The sequence below is a fragment of the Drosophila persimilis genome, unplaced genomic scaffold, assembly GCF_003286085.1.
Source record: "Drosophila persimilis strain 14011-0111.01,24,50 unplaced genomic scaffold, DperRS2 tig00000732-arrow-arrow-pilon, whole genome shotgun sequence".
In the NCBI taxonomy this organism is placed as follows: domain Eukaryota; kingdom Metazoa; phylum Arthropoda; class Insecta; order Diptera; family Drosophilidae; genus Drosophila; species Drosophila persimilis.
This window is the reverse complement of record NW_020825345.1, coordinates 204170-218066: the sequence shown is the minus strand read 5'-3', so window position 1 is coordinate 218066 and position 13897 is coordinate 204170. Positions and strand designations below refer to the sequence as shown.

Below are 13897 nucleotides of genomic sequence, written 5' to 3'. Positions count from 1 at the left end.
ATTGTGTCGCGGGCACAGCGCTGAATGTTGGTTTAATGAGTTGAATATGTCAATGGTCTCGTCTCCCCTCGGTGGCAGGCTGTGCGGCAACGGCAGGGGCAGGCAAATGTAGTCATTAGCATTTGAATATTACGCAAAATATTTTCGGGAAAAATGGAAACATGCAAAGAAAACGCATTTTTAGTGGTGCGGCAGCCCCAGGCGGGATTTCAAGTAAATGTGACTGAAGAATACAAGCACAATAAATGTCAAAGTATTGGTGAGCTTTGGAAGCTCTGTCTGATCTCCGTAGATAAAGCTTTTCCCTGCATCCGTGAGCTGTGTGCATGTGAAAGCTTGCCCCTGATTTGCATTCACTTTCAATTTTAAACGACACATTTAATTGTGGCATATGTTCAAGGACCTGAGCCCGGGTCCCGCAGAGCTCAGCCATTGAATGCCCACAGAAGCCGCCAGAAACACGGTGACATATTGCGCAATGGAAGTGGTGGAAGCGGTGGAAGCGGTGGACGTGGTGGATCAGGATGAGTACCGAGCGGGACTCTACTTATCGGAGCGTTATCTTTACGCTGGCGGTGCTCAGCAAACCGCGAAATCGAATCCATAGATCAAGCGAGCGAACGAGCGAGCGAGCGGGTGAAAAAGTAAAACCGATTCAGCTCTCGCGATTCATCTGATAAATGAATGGCAGCCCCCGAATGTTTGCAATTGCTTTGACATGTTGGACAACAATGGAGGAGAGCAGACGGTGGGCAGACGGAGGGCAGACGGAGAGGGCACGGCCGCCTCGGGGAGCGGCTGATGGGTGGCGCAGCGCGACTTAAGCCGCTGACAAATGCGATTGCCTATTGAAATTGAAAAAGACCCGAAATGGAAGCAGTACGAGCAGTAGAGCAACCCTTGAGGTCCAGATATCCTTTTGTGGGCATCCTGCTCTGGGCATTTGCATTGATTTCAATTAATTTGCTTGTTGTTGTCCCTGATCCGTCGCCGTGTTGTTCCGATTGCGTGATTGTAATTGATATTTGGTTTGGGTTGGGTTTTTGGGCTGGTGCGAGTCAAGTGCTTGCAACCCCCTCCCCTCCCCTGCCCTCCCCTCCCCTGCCCGTCCATCGGTCCGCCCGTCCAATGGGAATTATGTAAATGCCAAACATGCATTAGAGAACGGACGGGAGCTGGCTCCTTGGCCCACCTCTAAGCCTTCCCGGAATTATTCAGGCAGATAACTTCTGTCCCTTCTTCATCAGTCCTCAGCTGTGCGAATTTTCCATTCCATTCCGTGGAGAGACGCCCGTACTGCTGGTCCTGGGGCGAGGGTGACAACAGCCAACTGTCATTGACAGCTTCGTTGGCTTCATCTTCATCCTTCAGCCAGGGACAACAAGGTGTTGTCCCCCCTACGCCCGTAGTCCGTGCTCCGTCCTTTGGCTTTGTCTTTTCCGGAAGAGAATGAGTCAGCGGCATTTCGCATTTCACATTTCCTATTTTCCTATCCCCATTTGCTTTTAGTTTTGTGAATTTCAAATGCCAGGACATCTGTTCAAGTGTTCCAGGTCTCAGGCCCAATCCTGCCACGATGCTAATGCGTTTAGTCCATCTCGAGGAGTTGACGGTGGAGGGGGAGGGGAATGGAATCGTGTGGACTGGGGAAGAGCTTAAAGAACCCGTAACCCTCTTATGCAGCTCGTCTCAGCACTTAATTTCGCCCCTAATTGCTGCAATTTGAATGTTTAATGCAATCCAAAATTATAGAGGGTAATTATTATTAGTTGTGCCCGACCCCCTGCCCCCTGCCTCCTGCCCCCACGTTTGAATCGTGCGTGTGAAAACCAATTGGTTCCATCGCCTGCTGCCTGCTGCCTGCTGCCTGACGGACATAAATAGTTGATTTGGGGATCGATGGGGGTGTGTCCTTGGAATATGTATATTTGGAGGCTTTCAAATATTTATGGGGGATTTAGCATTTATTTATAAAATTTGTTCAGCTCGGGTGAATCGCGGGTGGTAACTTTTCCCTCGCTGTACAAAGTTTTCCCCACCAAGCAACCAAGCAACTTTCCCTGCCCTCCCCCCTTTTTCGAGGGGTGGGGCTTTCCTTTAATTGTTAATTGGCTGCATCGATTGTTAATTGTTCCGGAGACCTGATTGCGGGCATTGTGAGTGGAAACTTTTTCAAGTGCTTTCGTCTGGGCAAAGTTTGGAAAGCGAAACAAAAGGTGCGCTGCTCCTCCGATTGCGGATTGCCCGATTGATTGGTTGCTGAATTAATTACGTGGATTACATAATCCTCCCCCCATCCACCACCCCACCCTAGCGGCAGTCCATCATCCTCCCCCCCGCCCCATGAGCCCATCGCCAGTTGAACTTTAAGTTTTCTCCGTGACGAGGCTTCGTTGATGGGCCGTTGATAATTCGGTAGCATAACAGCCCATTCCAAGTGTCGCCAGATCCATTCCCAGTCCCATTACCATTTTCACTTCTATTTCCAGCCATTGCCCATTTTTTATTTATTTTATTATTATTTTTTTTTTTTTTTTGAACAAAATTTTGGCAAATTTACACTTGGCTAACAAAAGCGGTAACAGCAGCAACAACAACAAAAGGCACACAACTAACAATACCCCCCACCCGATGCCAATCCCCCCATTTTCCATTTTCTAGGGTTGCCTGATTGCGCAATGGTGCCCCCAAATGCCTCCCGGGGTACAGTCCCAGTCCCAGTCCCAGCCAGTGCCATAAATAAGGGCCACATTCAATGCAAATTGGACTATTTACGCAAATTTTATTGCCACACAATTTTTATATATTTATCTTCTTTCTGTTGTTGCTAGTTTTCTTACACACACACACACACACACACACACACTCGTGTATATAGAATGCTTTATTCCTTTGTTGTTGCTAATATTTTTCCATCCCCTCCGTGGAGATTTGGCTGCTGCCCCCAAGCGTCTACTAAATCAGGCAATTTGAATGTTGCTTCCTTGACTTTCACTTTGACATTTTGGCACTTTGGTTTTCTGTTTCCCCAATAGCCTCCGCATCGGTGCGGGAAAACCCTTTTCCCGCTCGTCGAATTATGCGATTTTGTGTCATTATTTCGTCGCTAAACGAAGCGAATTTCTCCCCATGCTCCCGAAAATCCAGAAAATCGTTGGGTAGCCGAATGTGTTTTTTATTGACATTTAGACGCGTCGCAGATTTGGCCCCGGCATCAACGGGTTGAGTCTGAGCTTCCTGTCCGGACGTGGGCCTTAGTCTGGGCCTGGTCCTGGTCCTGGCCCTGGTCCTGGGCCTGGGCATGGCCTTGCCTATGGCGGCTCTGTGTCATAAAGCGGGGGGGGATTTACCAATAAATTCGTTCTAGTGAAAATTTATTGACATTGCTTTTTAAACCGCGACGCGTGTTGTGCCTCCGCACTTTTATCGCCGGGAAATTGACATTGAAGTCTTGTTTTGGGCCTGAATGGAACTGACCTTTAAAGCGGAAGATATTGGAATATCGATAGGCAAATCGAGCAGAGGTAATGGCAGGATAACGGGGAGGAGTGGATGAGCAAAGAGGGATGCCCCTTGGACGCCAAAAGCATCATAGCCGCGTAATTTGTTTTCCATCGGAAGGCATATATCTCGATCGGGAAAAATCAGTTGAGACTTGGAGCTGCGGGCCGACAGATAGGTGTGGAGGCCATCCTGCTCCCAATCGCTGCCGCCAGGGTCCCGGCTCATTAATGTCCCTGGAACTTGGCCACCTCGAAGAAGGGTATCAGTTCTTGGCCAATACGCAAACAGAAAACAATCGACGGGAAGGAACTGTGACTCTCCGGGTCGTCGAACCAATAACTACAGATCGTCGGCAATGTCAAAGGGATTCGAATGATTCTGGACTGCCGCGGCAAGTGAAAAACTTATCCAGCTGTCACTGAGAGCTCTTCATCTGGATTTGGGCACATGAAATCCTTTCAAACTGCCACAGAACCTCATAGTCGTGAATGGTGGTCGGTGGCTCTTGTGTTTCTGAGTGTGTCTGGGTCTTGTTAAGCCGCTTTCCTCCTTTGGCTTCCTTGGAAGGAGGTAAAGTCTGATTTGGTCTGTTAAGGAGACTTCCTTCTCCCTGATGTCCTGCCAAAAGGCATCCCTGAGTTCTAGATACATACATACGCCGGCGTGTATCTTATTTTTTCATTGAATTGCTCAAGATCTATCTCTAAAGGCACAATAAGACGAAAGCTGTCTTTAATTGGTTCGTATCTTTCTGGTGGGATCCTCCTTGGAGATCCCTGAATGTTTGTGCAGGGGACAACAGTCTGCGAACTTCTGGGGCCGATCAGTTGATAGATGCCACTGGGGGTCGCCGCCAACTGGTGACTCCATTCTGTGGCATGATAGCCGCACGCTTGTACATTGCCGGCTGCTGTCATGACGGATATTTTGATCAAATCGGGCCATTATTGTAGGCGGATCTCAGTCTCTTCCTGGCGGATTGAGCGTGATATAAAGGAATGGAAACAGATCCCCCCGTCACGACTGGTTTTCGGCTGTTTTCAGCGAACAGATCGCATTATTTCCACCGCCCTCTGCCGTTCCTGCCGCTCCCTGCCCGCTTCCTCTTTGATCCTATCCGATCCGGGCCAAAGCCACATTCAGGCAGACACAAAAGAGCCAAAAATTAAGTGAGTTATTAGCTCGTTATCTTTCGCACTTAATATTTACACAGTTGGGGCTACTGCCGAACAAATCGGAGTGTGAAAGGCCCCAAAGGGAGACTGTGGACTCCACCTCCGTTCGCTGGCAGTCAGTTTACCCCTAATTTTGTCGCTTGTGTTGCTTAAAATTCAAACAATGTGTTGATGCCTTCACACCAACCGAAAACATGCATAATTAATATGCAAAAAGCGGTAGCAGGCAGCATCAACAACAACAACAACAACAGCAACAGCAACCTCGTTCTCGGAAAGGCAAGGAGCAACTTTTCCGAGCGGGCTGCTTGTGGAAAATTGAAAGGGTTAGCATAATTTTTTCGGGCATGAGGGGAGCAGAGGGAGAGCGAGAGAGAGCGAGAGAGAGAGAGGTGACATTTTGCTTTTTGCCTGCTTCATTATCACAGCTTTCGCGTCAACATTATTTCCGCAGAACGGGAGGAGCGAGGGCATCGGGTGTATACCCTCAAAGAGGGTACTGCGACTTCAGCAGCGAAGTGAGCACTTCCAAGGGTCTTCCTCTGCCATAGATCGGGCGAATTCAATCCGCATTGGAGTGGAGCTGCCAGGGTATCAAGAGCTTCGGCTGCATGCGGCTCGGGCTGTCAGTGCCATGCATAATTCATATGAGAAAAGCAACAATAGGCGGCTACGATGAGCGGAGGAAATGTGAAAGCCCCAAACCTTTCCGAGCAGAGCAGCGAAAATGCTTTAATTGAAGCAAACGAAGACAGACACACACAGCCACACATGCCACATGCCGCATGCCCCTTGGACTCATTTGCATATTTCAATGCATGCAATTAGGCGTAAGGAGTGGCTGGCGAGGGGCACGGTGTGGCACGGAGCGGGTACCAACTGTGATGACAAGAAAAAAAAGTTTTCTTTTGCTTTTTCTTTTGTAAGCTTCCATTTTTTAACCGTATTCTCTCTGCCGTGCTCTTCTTTTCAGCCAAATCACGGCATTTTACGGTGAACGGTCTGAGCGCCAATAACACGCTTCAGCAACAGCAACAATACAACCTGCAACCATCGAACGACACTCGCAACATCTACAACAATCCCTATATACCACCCCAACAGCAACAGCAACAACAGCAACAGCAACAACAGCAGCAGCAGACCCAACAGCAACGCACTGCTCACCTGTTCAAGGCCCTGGCCGCCTCTACTGCCGGCGGAAGTAATAGTCTAAGCCATCCCTACGACTTCTCCAACTCATCCTCGTCGTCGAACGCCAATAATGAGCACCAAGGATCATCGTCTTCGGAGGCAGAGAACGCTTTTCTAACTCATAATAACGGTAAGTGCGGGCCATGCTATATGGGAGGAGGGGAGCCGATGGAGCCTGTGGTCAATATTCAACCATAAACAGTAGTCTTCTGCTCCGCCGCAGAGTGGCTTCCGGTCGGGGAAGATGCATAAAATGCATAGCCGGAAATTGAATTAAAACTCGAGCAATTAAAAACACAACTTTCCGGGTCCTAAGTAATATTTCCTCTTCCGCAATGAACCAGGAAAACAACGGGGCAAAAAAAACTTGCCCACCTGCCACCGGTTGGCTGGCAGCTTGCCATAATTTGCACGCAATTTGCATTTCAAGTGGCCAATTCCCTGCCGTAGCAGCCGTAACAGCCGTAGTCCTGCTCTCCCATCATCTTAAGTTGGTGGCCAGTAGCCCAGACTCCTTCCTCCCGTGCTCCTCTCTGTGATTTCCCTTCTAATTACGAGCTCACAAAAAGGTGCTCATAGCTCACAGTCCCCGAGTCTCCGAGTCTCCGAGTCTCTGGCTCAGACTGGCAGCCAAACTTGGCTTGGCACCCACTGGGACGGCAGCGGCGGCGGCAGCGACGGCAGCAGTAAGTGAAATTTATGTGAGTGCTTATAATTTGTAAAAGTAAACGAACCAGGTAGAGCTACAGCATTGTCGAGGGGCGGGTAAATGAGAGTTTGCTTAGCAACAAATTACAACGAGGATCGCTCGGCAAGGGGTGGTGTGGTGGCAGATACACAGAGACATGGGAATCCCAACTATTGAGGGAGCTACTATGACGGAATCACAGTATTTGTGGGGAGATGGACCTGTCCCCGCACGGGGATTACAGCCGGAACCAGGGATAACAGAGGGAAATGTAGAACTGATCCGATCCTAGTCTATTCTTAAAGCTCTTCCTGGAGCGCTTCTCCTGTCTGGCCCTGCCTTGCCAAGCCCAACGGGCAGTAACAACAAATCACGACTCTGGCTTTTCTTTGCTCCATTGTTGGCTTCCTTCTTGGGGGGGCTGGCCATAAAATGTGGCAAAGTGCAATTGCCTGGCCGGGGTCGTGGTCGTGGTCGTGCCCGGCCCGCCCGGTCCTTATTGGGCGTAGGTCGAGAAGGACGCCGCCAGTTATGCAATAAAAATCATTAAAAATATAAAAATGAAAGCGGGAAACTTAACAAGCAGTCAGGCTCCTGGCTCCTGCCTCCCGCCAGCCTCCTGCAGACGCTGCGGCTGATGAAGCCATGAGAAAGGAATTGAAAAAAATCCTCAGACGCTGCAAGGAGATGCATCGTTGTTGTAGCAAGTAACAGGAAACTAAACGAGCACCCAGCGCCATAAACTTAAATCACGATTAAAAGTGTGATTATCCTTGTGGCGCTACAAATCGCCGCTGCAGCTGACAACACACACACACACACACACACAGACAGAGGACGAGGACGAGGACATAACAACCGCCTGTCCTGCCGTCTTGCTATCCTGTCCTGTCCTGCTCCGCACTGCCTCCTCCTTCGGGGGCCTCTTGTAGTTCTGTTGTTGCAGTTGTCTGATTTTATATCTTTACAACCAGGCGCGGCTGTGGATGAGTAGACAGAGTGGCAGTGGCAGTGGCAGTGGCAGTGGCAGTGGCAGTGCCGGTCGCCGTCGATGTTGTAGTCTGGGTCTGGGTCTCGGTCTGGAGTCCCAGCAGGTCCCGAGGTCGGAGGAGTCCTTTGTGTGTTGGGTTCTGTTTTGTTTTGACTTGTGTATGGCCCGTGGCTACATAGTTTCGCCCCAGCCCCCCTCCTGATATCGGCGTAGATGCACGCAAGATGCTGAGAGCTAACTACACACGTACGTAGTGCCTGCTGGCGAGTGTTGCTCTGGCTTAAAGAGTTGCATCGAAATAGTTTCCATATTTAATTGCCCTTCAATACATTGAGAAGCCCAGTTCTGCAAATGAAAGTAAAGGAAATTGTGGGCCTAAAAAGACTACGGCCCAAGCCTGTGAGGAGAGATCGGGCTTGCCTCCTTTTTTCCTGTTGTTTGTAGCAGCAGATTGTGCGGGTTTGTCGAGGGTTATTCGCGAGCACTTCTAATTATTCCCCCTTACGCATGTTCCACTCGGCAAATTCATTGCCCAGCGATTGAAATGCCAAATTTTGCCATCGGACAAAGGAATTAGAGAAGGGGTGGGGGTGGTGGTGGTGGTGGGGGTGGGGGTTAACGCTTTCATTCGTTGCGAAGACCTACAAATAAAGACTACGAATAAGCTGGGAATTAAATCCTTTTTTTTTATTTTGCCCAATCTTGGCATTCGCCGGGATTCGGTCCGGCCCTTCGCATATGTCCAGAATGTCCATCCAGGCTGTCCATCAATTGCGAGGGGCTTTTTGCCGGGGCTTTCCGCCCTAAACTGTCAATTGTTCGATAGATATTTGCCAATTTTACAGTCGTCCTGCCTCGATTTCACTGCAAACAGAAACAAAGCCGAATGCAAATAAACGCAGGCGGGCCCAGAAGTGGCAGGGCCTAGAACAAAGCAGCCAGCCCCGTCCACGTCCCCATCCGGGGGTGGCCATTCGGACATTCGGCTTATCACAATTGACCCATCACACGAACGAGTAGACAGACGATGTCGGCCCTCTGTCTGTCTGTCTGGCAGTGTGGCAGTCTGGACATTGGTTTAAGCGCCCCATCTCTCTTCGGAGCGGGACAATTGACTCTCGTATTTCACTGATGAACTTAACTTATGTCAAAATATGCGATAAGTAATCCTTTTTGGCTTCGACAGTCGGCTTCCTGTGTGGGTGTGGGTCGTACACTTGTCCGCCCGTGCCTCTGTGGGTCTACGGGACCTTTCGCCTGTGTAAATATTTTCTTTCCAGTGATAATTCCGCACGCAGCAGGGCAGGAATGGTTTGGCTTTCGGCTTCGGGTCTCCGAGTTGATGGAAAATGCCATTTCTGTACATTTGTCACGAAATCTAAAACAAAAAGTTTATTTATGTTTTCTTTTGCCTCGAATTGAGAGCTCGTAATGAATTGTGACAGGAGATTGGGGGAGAAAGTGGTCAAGATTGGGCCTTGTTTGAGCTTCATTTGGTCTGCCTCAAAGGGGGTGGAGGACACAGTGGAAACAGGCGATAGTTTGTGCCCTCCTTTTAGTGGCACTTCTACCCCCCAATTTCTACCAGTGTACTCCACTTTTGATTGCGACAATTTCATGCTTCCGCCTCATCTATAGATCCTGATCCAGATCCATCCCGAGACCCCGAGACAGACATAGAGACATCTATCTATCCATTTGGGCAGTGCCCCTGTCATGGGGGCATCAACCCCAGCGCCAGCCCTTCGCAGAGGGCAGAGGGCAACGGCAACGGCAACCCCTCCAAGCTTAACGCCGAGATTCTCAATTAGGATAATCTCCGAATGACTACGCAAATATTGGCAAAATTCGAAAATTCGTTGCGGACTCTGGACTCTTCGTTCTGGACAGAACAACGGATTCGATTGGACACGAGGTGAAGTCATTGCCTGGTGCCTGGTGCCAGGTCTCAGATCCCAGTTCCTGGTCTTTGGTTCCTGGTTCCTGTAGGGCTGTTTTTCCTGGCCTCGTAAAATTTTGCGCATTGTCAGATGAAATGCGTCTCCTGGGGGTCCGTTGGCCTGCATGATTGGGCGTGTGTGTGTGTGTGTGTGGGGGGGGAGGGAGCTCTGCCGCCCTGCCAGTGCTCCGAGGGCTCCGAGGGTGCAGCCCTCTATTATATGCACATAAAAATAAATTCCAAGACTTTATTATGCCCATGTACTTGTCATTGTCGATGTGTGTGCAATGGACTGTGTTTTGTGCGGGGGGGGATGGTGGGGACCCCCACAGCAACATCCTACATATCCTGTCCTGCAATTGCAATTGTTGTTAATTCTACGAATGTACGGGTGTGGGTCAAAGTTGGGCTTCCGAGTGGATTTTGCATTTGTTTTGTGGACCGAGCGGACTGGCTGGCTGCAGACTGTGTTTAATTTTTCGCAAATGTCCAATTGAATAACATGGGATAAGCGAACGCTTCATTGCATTCGCAGTGCGCTGTAACGAAGGACCAAACCCTCACCCCCACTGCCTCTCGCACCCCCTTCATCCATGTTCTCCTCCGTTTTGTCATGCTATTGTGTGTGATTTCTATTTGGTTAGTCAATTTTGGATTATTGTGGACAGTTTGGCAGGGATTCTCCCAGAGAGAGACAGAAAGTTGGCGGACAAATTGAATTGGAAGCAAAACCTGCGATTTCTTTTTGTTAAAGTTTCCCCCGAAAACTTGCGAAAGGCAATCTCCAATCATGTGTTACCTACGCCAGCGTTTTTGCTCTGTCGATTCGGCAAAGTTTATTGGAGCACAGCCGATCGGCCCCACGGCGGAGTCCCGCAAACAAAATGACAGTTTGATGCACTCGAGGCGGGTAATGGACAAAAAGTGCAGCCGCCTTTTAGGCGCTACGAAAGAAGACGTGGGAGTCTGCATAGAACGGCAGGGAATGCCAGGGAATGCCAGGGAATGCCAGGGAATGGCAGCCAAAGTGCCAGCCATGAAAAAGTTTCCCCTCCAGCGCCAGCGCCAGCGCCAGCGCCATAGTTTGGTTATTGATAACCCGAAAGCGACTTCTGGCCCTAAGTGCGCCTAAGTGTATGCCTTGAATGTTGTGCAACTGTAATTTGGTAATCTCAAGTATGCCACAAACACACACATACATGGAGATAGAAAGCGGGGGGCATCGAGAGTGGGGGAGACCCTTGCACAAAGTGAGTTTTCAATCTCCATTGAGATGACAAAATTTTCCTTTCAACTGCTGCCCAGGCGAGCACTTGAGCATGTCTTTTGGCCATTGTCGAGTGGGAAATTGTGGTCAGGCCATTATAACTTATAACTGGAGCTGCTCTCCGCCCTGTCCGCCCTGTCCGCTCTGTCCCCTTTTTGGGCATTCCATTTTGCAAATGAAATTCAAACTGACTTCGTATCAATTTAAATCAAATGAAGTGCACTTTTTGCCAGGCATTCTTCCAAGAAAGAGACGAGAGTGGAGCCAGCACTCGAGACCCACTGAAATATTGAGGGCTTCAAAGAGTTGAAAGTGCTTAGGGCAAAGCAATCGAGCGTTAAGTCGAGTTCCGGCCCAAAAGCCTCCCCCCCCCTACCCCACCCCCACAACAAACTTTAGCACAGTTTCTAAGCCCCGACTTTTGGACTCCGGGATGGTTACATTTCGACTGCAGTTGACATAGTTACGGCGGGACACGGCCAGACACGGCCAGGACACGGGCACAGCTCGGGCACGTGCTGGTGCGAAAGTTGTCCATTGCTCGTTACGTGGTCAGCAGGTTAAACGAGGTGAGAAGTTGTCTGCAAATTAGAATTTTTGCCCCGAAATAGTTTAAGTAGGCGGCAAGCAGAAAGCCCTTGAACGGAGTCGCACAGGACTCGCCCGTGAAAGATGAGTGCGTGGAAAGGGGGGCTCCAGCACACGCACACACCTGGCCAATTTACGCTCTTGGCAGCTGAAAACGATGCCAGCAATTTAATGAGCTGCCATTTATATAAAAAGCAGCAAAGTAGCCAAGTGGCGTGAGCCGTAACAGGGCCAAGAAGGAGGCCGGGAAGGGGCCCAGGAAGGTAGACAAATATTTAGCAACGTTGGCGGACAGACACACGCATGGCGAGGGATTTGGGGGCACTCCTCACATGGACACAGGCACATCGGATGCCGACTGTGATTCATGCAACAGCAGCAACAGCGGCGGCAGCGGCAGCTTCTGCCCATAAAAATGGCTTAAAATGATCATCATAAACGTTGAGTGAGCAAATATTGCAATAAAAGTAAATGACTGAAGGACGTCGTAAAATATTTATACGTGAGATGCTCGCACGGCCACCACCTGCGGGGCGACGCAGGAGAGTCGAGTCTGCGGCATAGAGTCATGAATATCATAAAAATGGCAAGCGAGTGCGAGTGCCGGGAAATTAAGGAGCTGACGATGGCGAAGAAAAGTGCTATGCATGCAGAAAAGTAAGCATCTGACCCACTGATGAACAGGTAACCAAACTGTAGTCGAGTCCCCCTCTGTCCCCCCCTGTCTATCGAAGATCCCTCCTCTAAGGCAGCCCGGCCCCATGAAAATTTCATTGCAGTGCAGTTTATGGTGCAAGTCCCAGCTATAAAACGAGCACTTTATGATAGTTGCAACTGGGGGCTTACGGATGGGGCTCTCCTCCCAAAGCTCTCATGCCACTGGCTGTTGTTGAAAAAGCTAAGACGGAAAAGCCTGAAAGCCAGGCTTGAGCAGCTACTGGCCAGAGCAGCTGGCAGTTGGCAGTTGAGTTTGAATTCAGAAACTCGAGTTCTTTATGGGGGGGTGGGGGGATAATTTTAAATCTCGATTTATTATTCACTTGACAAATAATCCCCGACAATTGCCTGAAATTCCTCTGCCCGCACAGCGTTCATTTGATTTGCAACGTTGCAAAGCGTTTTACCGTTTGGGGAAACTAACCGTTCTGCCCGTTTTCTACCCCTAACGGATGCTCTCTCTCTCTGCGCCCTCTCTCTCGCTCTCCTACTACCCCTCCCTTATCTGTTGTTACTTTGCCAAAGTTTCGTTAAGATACATTATCTACTCGCTCCAGGGAGGGGTGGTTAGATAATGTTAGCTTACAGTACTACCCCTTCGCGACAACCCCTGTTATGGGCTATGTTAAGACTCCCATCTGTTGTTGGAAGCTTTGGGTCTGCTAAGGGGATTCGAGCCGAAATGTTAATGGTCCTCTTTTCCAAAAATGCTAAGCTTCAAAAGCCCCTATTAATTCTCAAGGGAATCTTGCACCGTCGGCGTACATTTCTCTGTTAAAACAACATTCTGTTAGGTCCGCCCCTAGAAAGCTTTCGGGTTTCACCAACAGCTTAAAGCTTTGTCCCTCTGCTCTGTTACTGAACAGTGGCTCCAACGATGGCCATTGGTCCCCTCGCAGGCGATGTTGTTGTTGATTTTGATGTAGGGGAAGGGCACCTAACAGTGAAAGCTCTCCGGCGAGGAAGCTCTCCCTCAAGTATGCAACAATTTGAGAGATTTACTTCAATTGCTGTTGCTTTGCCGCTGCCGCTGCCGCTGCCGCCTCTAGTGCTGATGCTCATTAATGGCTGCTGCGACGCAGACGCTGAAGCCCGAGCTGCAGTCGCCGTCGCCGTTGACGTCGCTGTCGCTGTCGCCGTCGCTGTTGGCAGCGAAGTGAGTGCCGATGCTGCCGCTGCGGCTGTTACATTCGTGCTGCATACTTTTAGGTGCTGCGCCGCTATTTCGGCTTTTGCATAACTTTTATTGTTGAAAACACAGCTGCTGGCCGAATTTGGAGCCAAGTGGAGAGGCAGTGACACCGACACCGACACCGACAACGACAACGACGGCACCGACAACGAGAACGACAACGACGACAACGAAGACACGACGAGAGCAATACGGAAGTTAAGGTCGCTCGTTCAGTCGCTGCCAGTGCCGACTGTTGCTCATCTCCCGACGATTCTCTCTGTAGGTGTGTGTGTGTGGGCGTGTGTGTGTGTGTGCGATTGTTGGAGAGTGCACTAGTGTGTGCGTGTGTGTGTGTGTGTGTGTGTGTGTGTGTGTGGCAAATGCGGCCGGTAGTCGCATCGTCGCATCTGGCTAACGCCGCCATAAAACGCAACGCATTCAATGTGGCAAGCGCAACAATGAGCTGCTGTTGCTGTCGATGCTCCTGCTGCTGCCGCTGCTGTTGTTACTCCTGCTCATCGGAATCATCGGCATAATCATCGTTCACGTCGTCGTTGTCGGATCGTGTGAATGCAATTTTGCATGAATTTTTTTGTTTGGTGTCTTAACTGCAGTTTGGTGAACAGTTCCAGCCAGCTCGGCTCGCCGATTGACGAGCAA

The 13897-nt window shown here is 49.9% G+C and overlaps 1 protein-coding gene across 1 annotated transcript in view; it reads left to right on the top strand.

The window, feature by feature from the left end:
* Positions 1 to 478: 478 nt before the first annotated feature.
* LOC6603267 (myb-like protein AA) overlaps positions 479 to 13897 on the top strand; it is a 62748-nt gene continuing 49329 nt past the window's right edge. The window contains exons 1-2 of the mRNA XM_026992390.1: positions 479 to 575; positions 5653 to 6003. Coding sequence (XP_026848191.1) covers positions 479 to 575; positions 5653 to 6003 — 448 coding nt within the window. The remainder of the gene's footprint in view (positions 576 to 5652; positions 6004 to 13897) is intronic.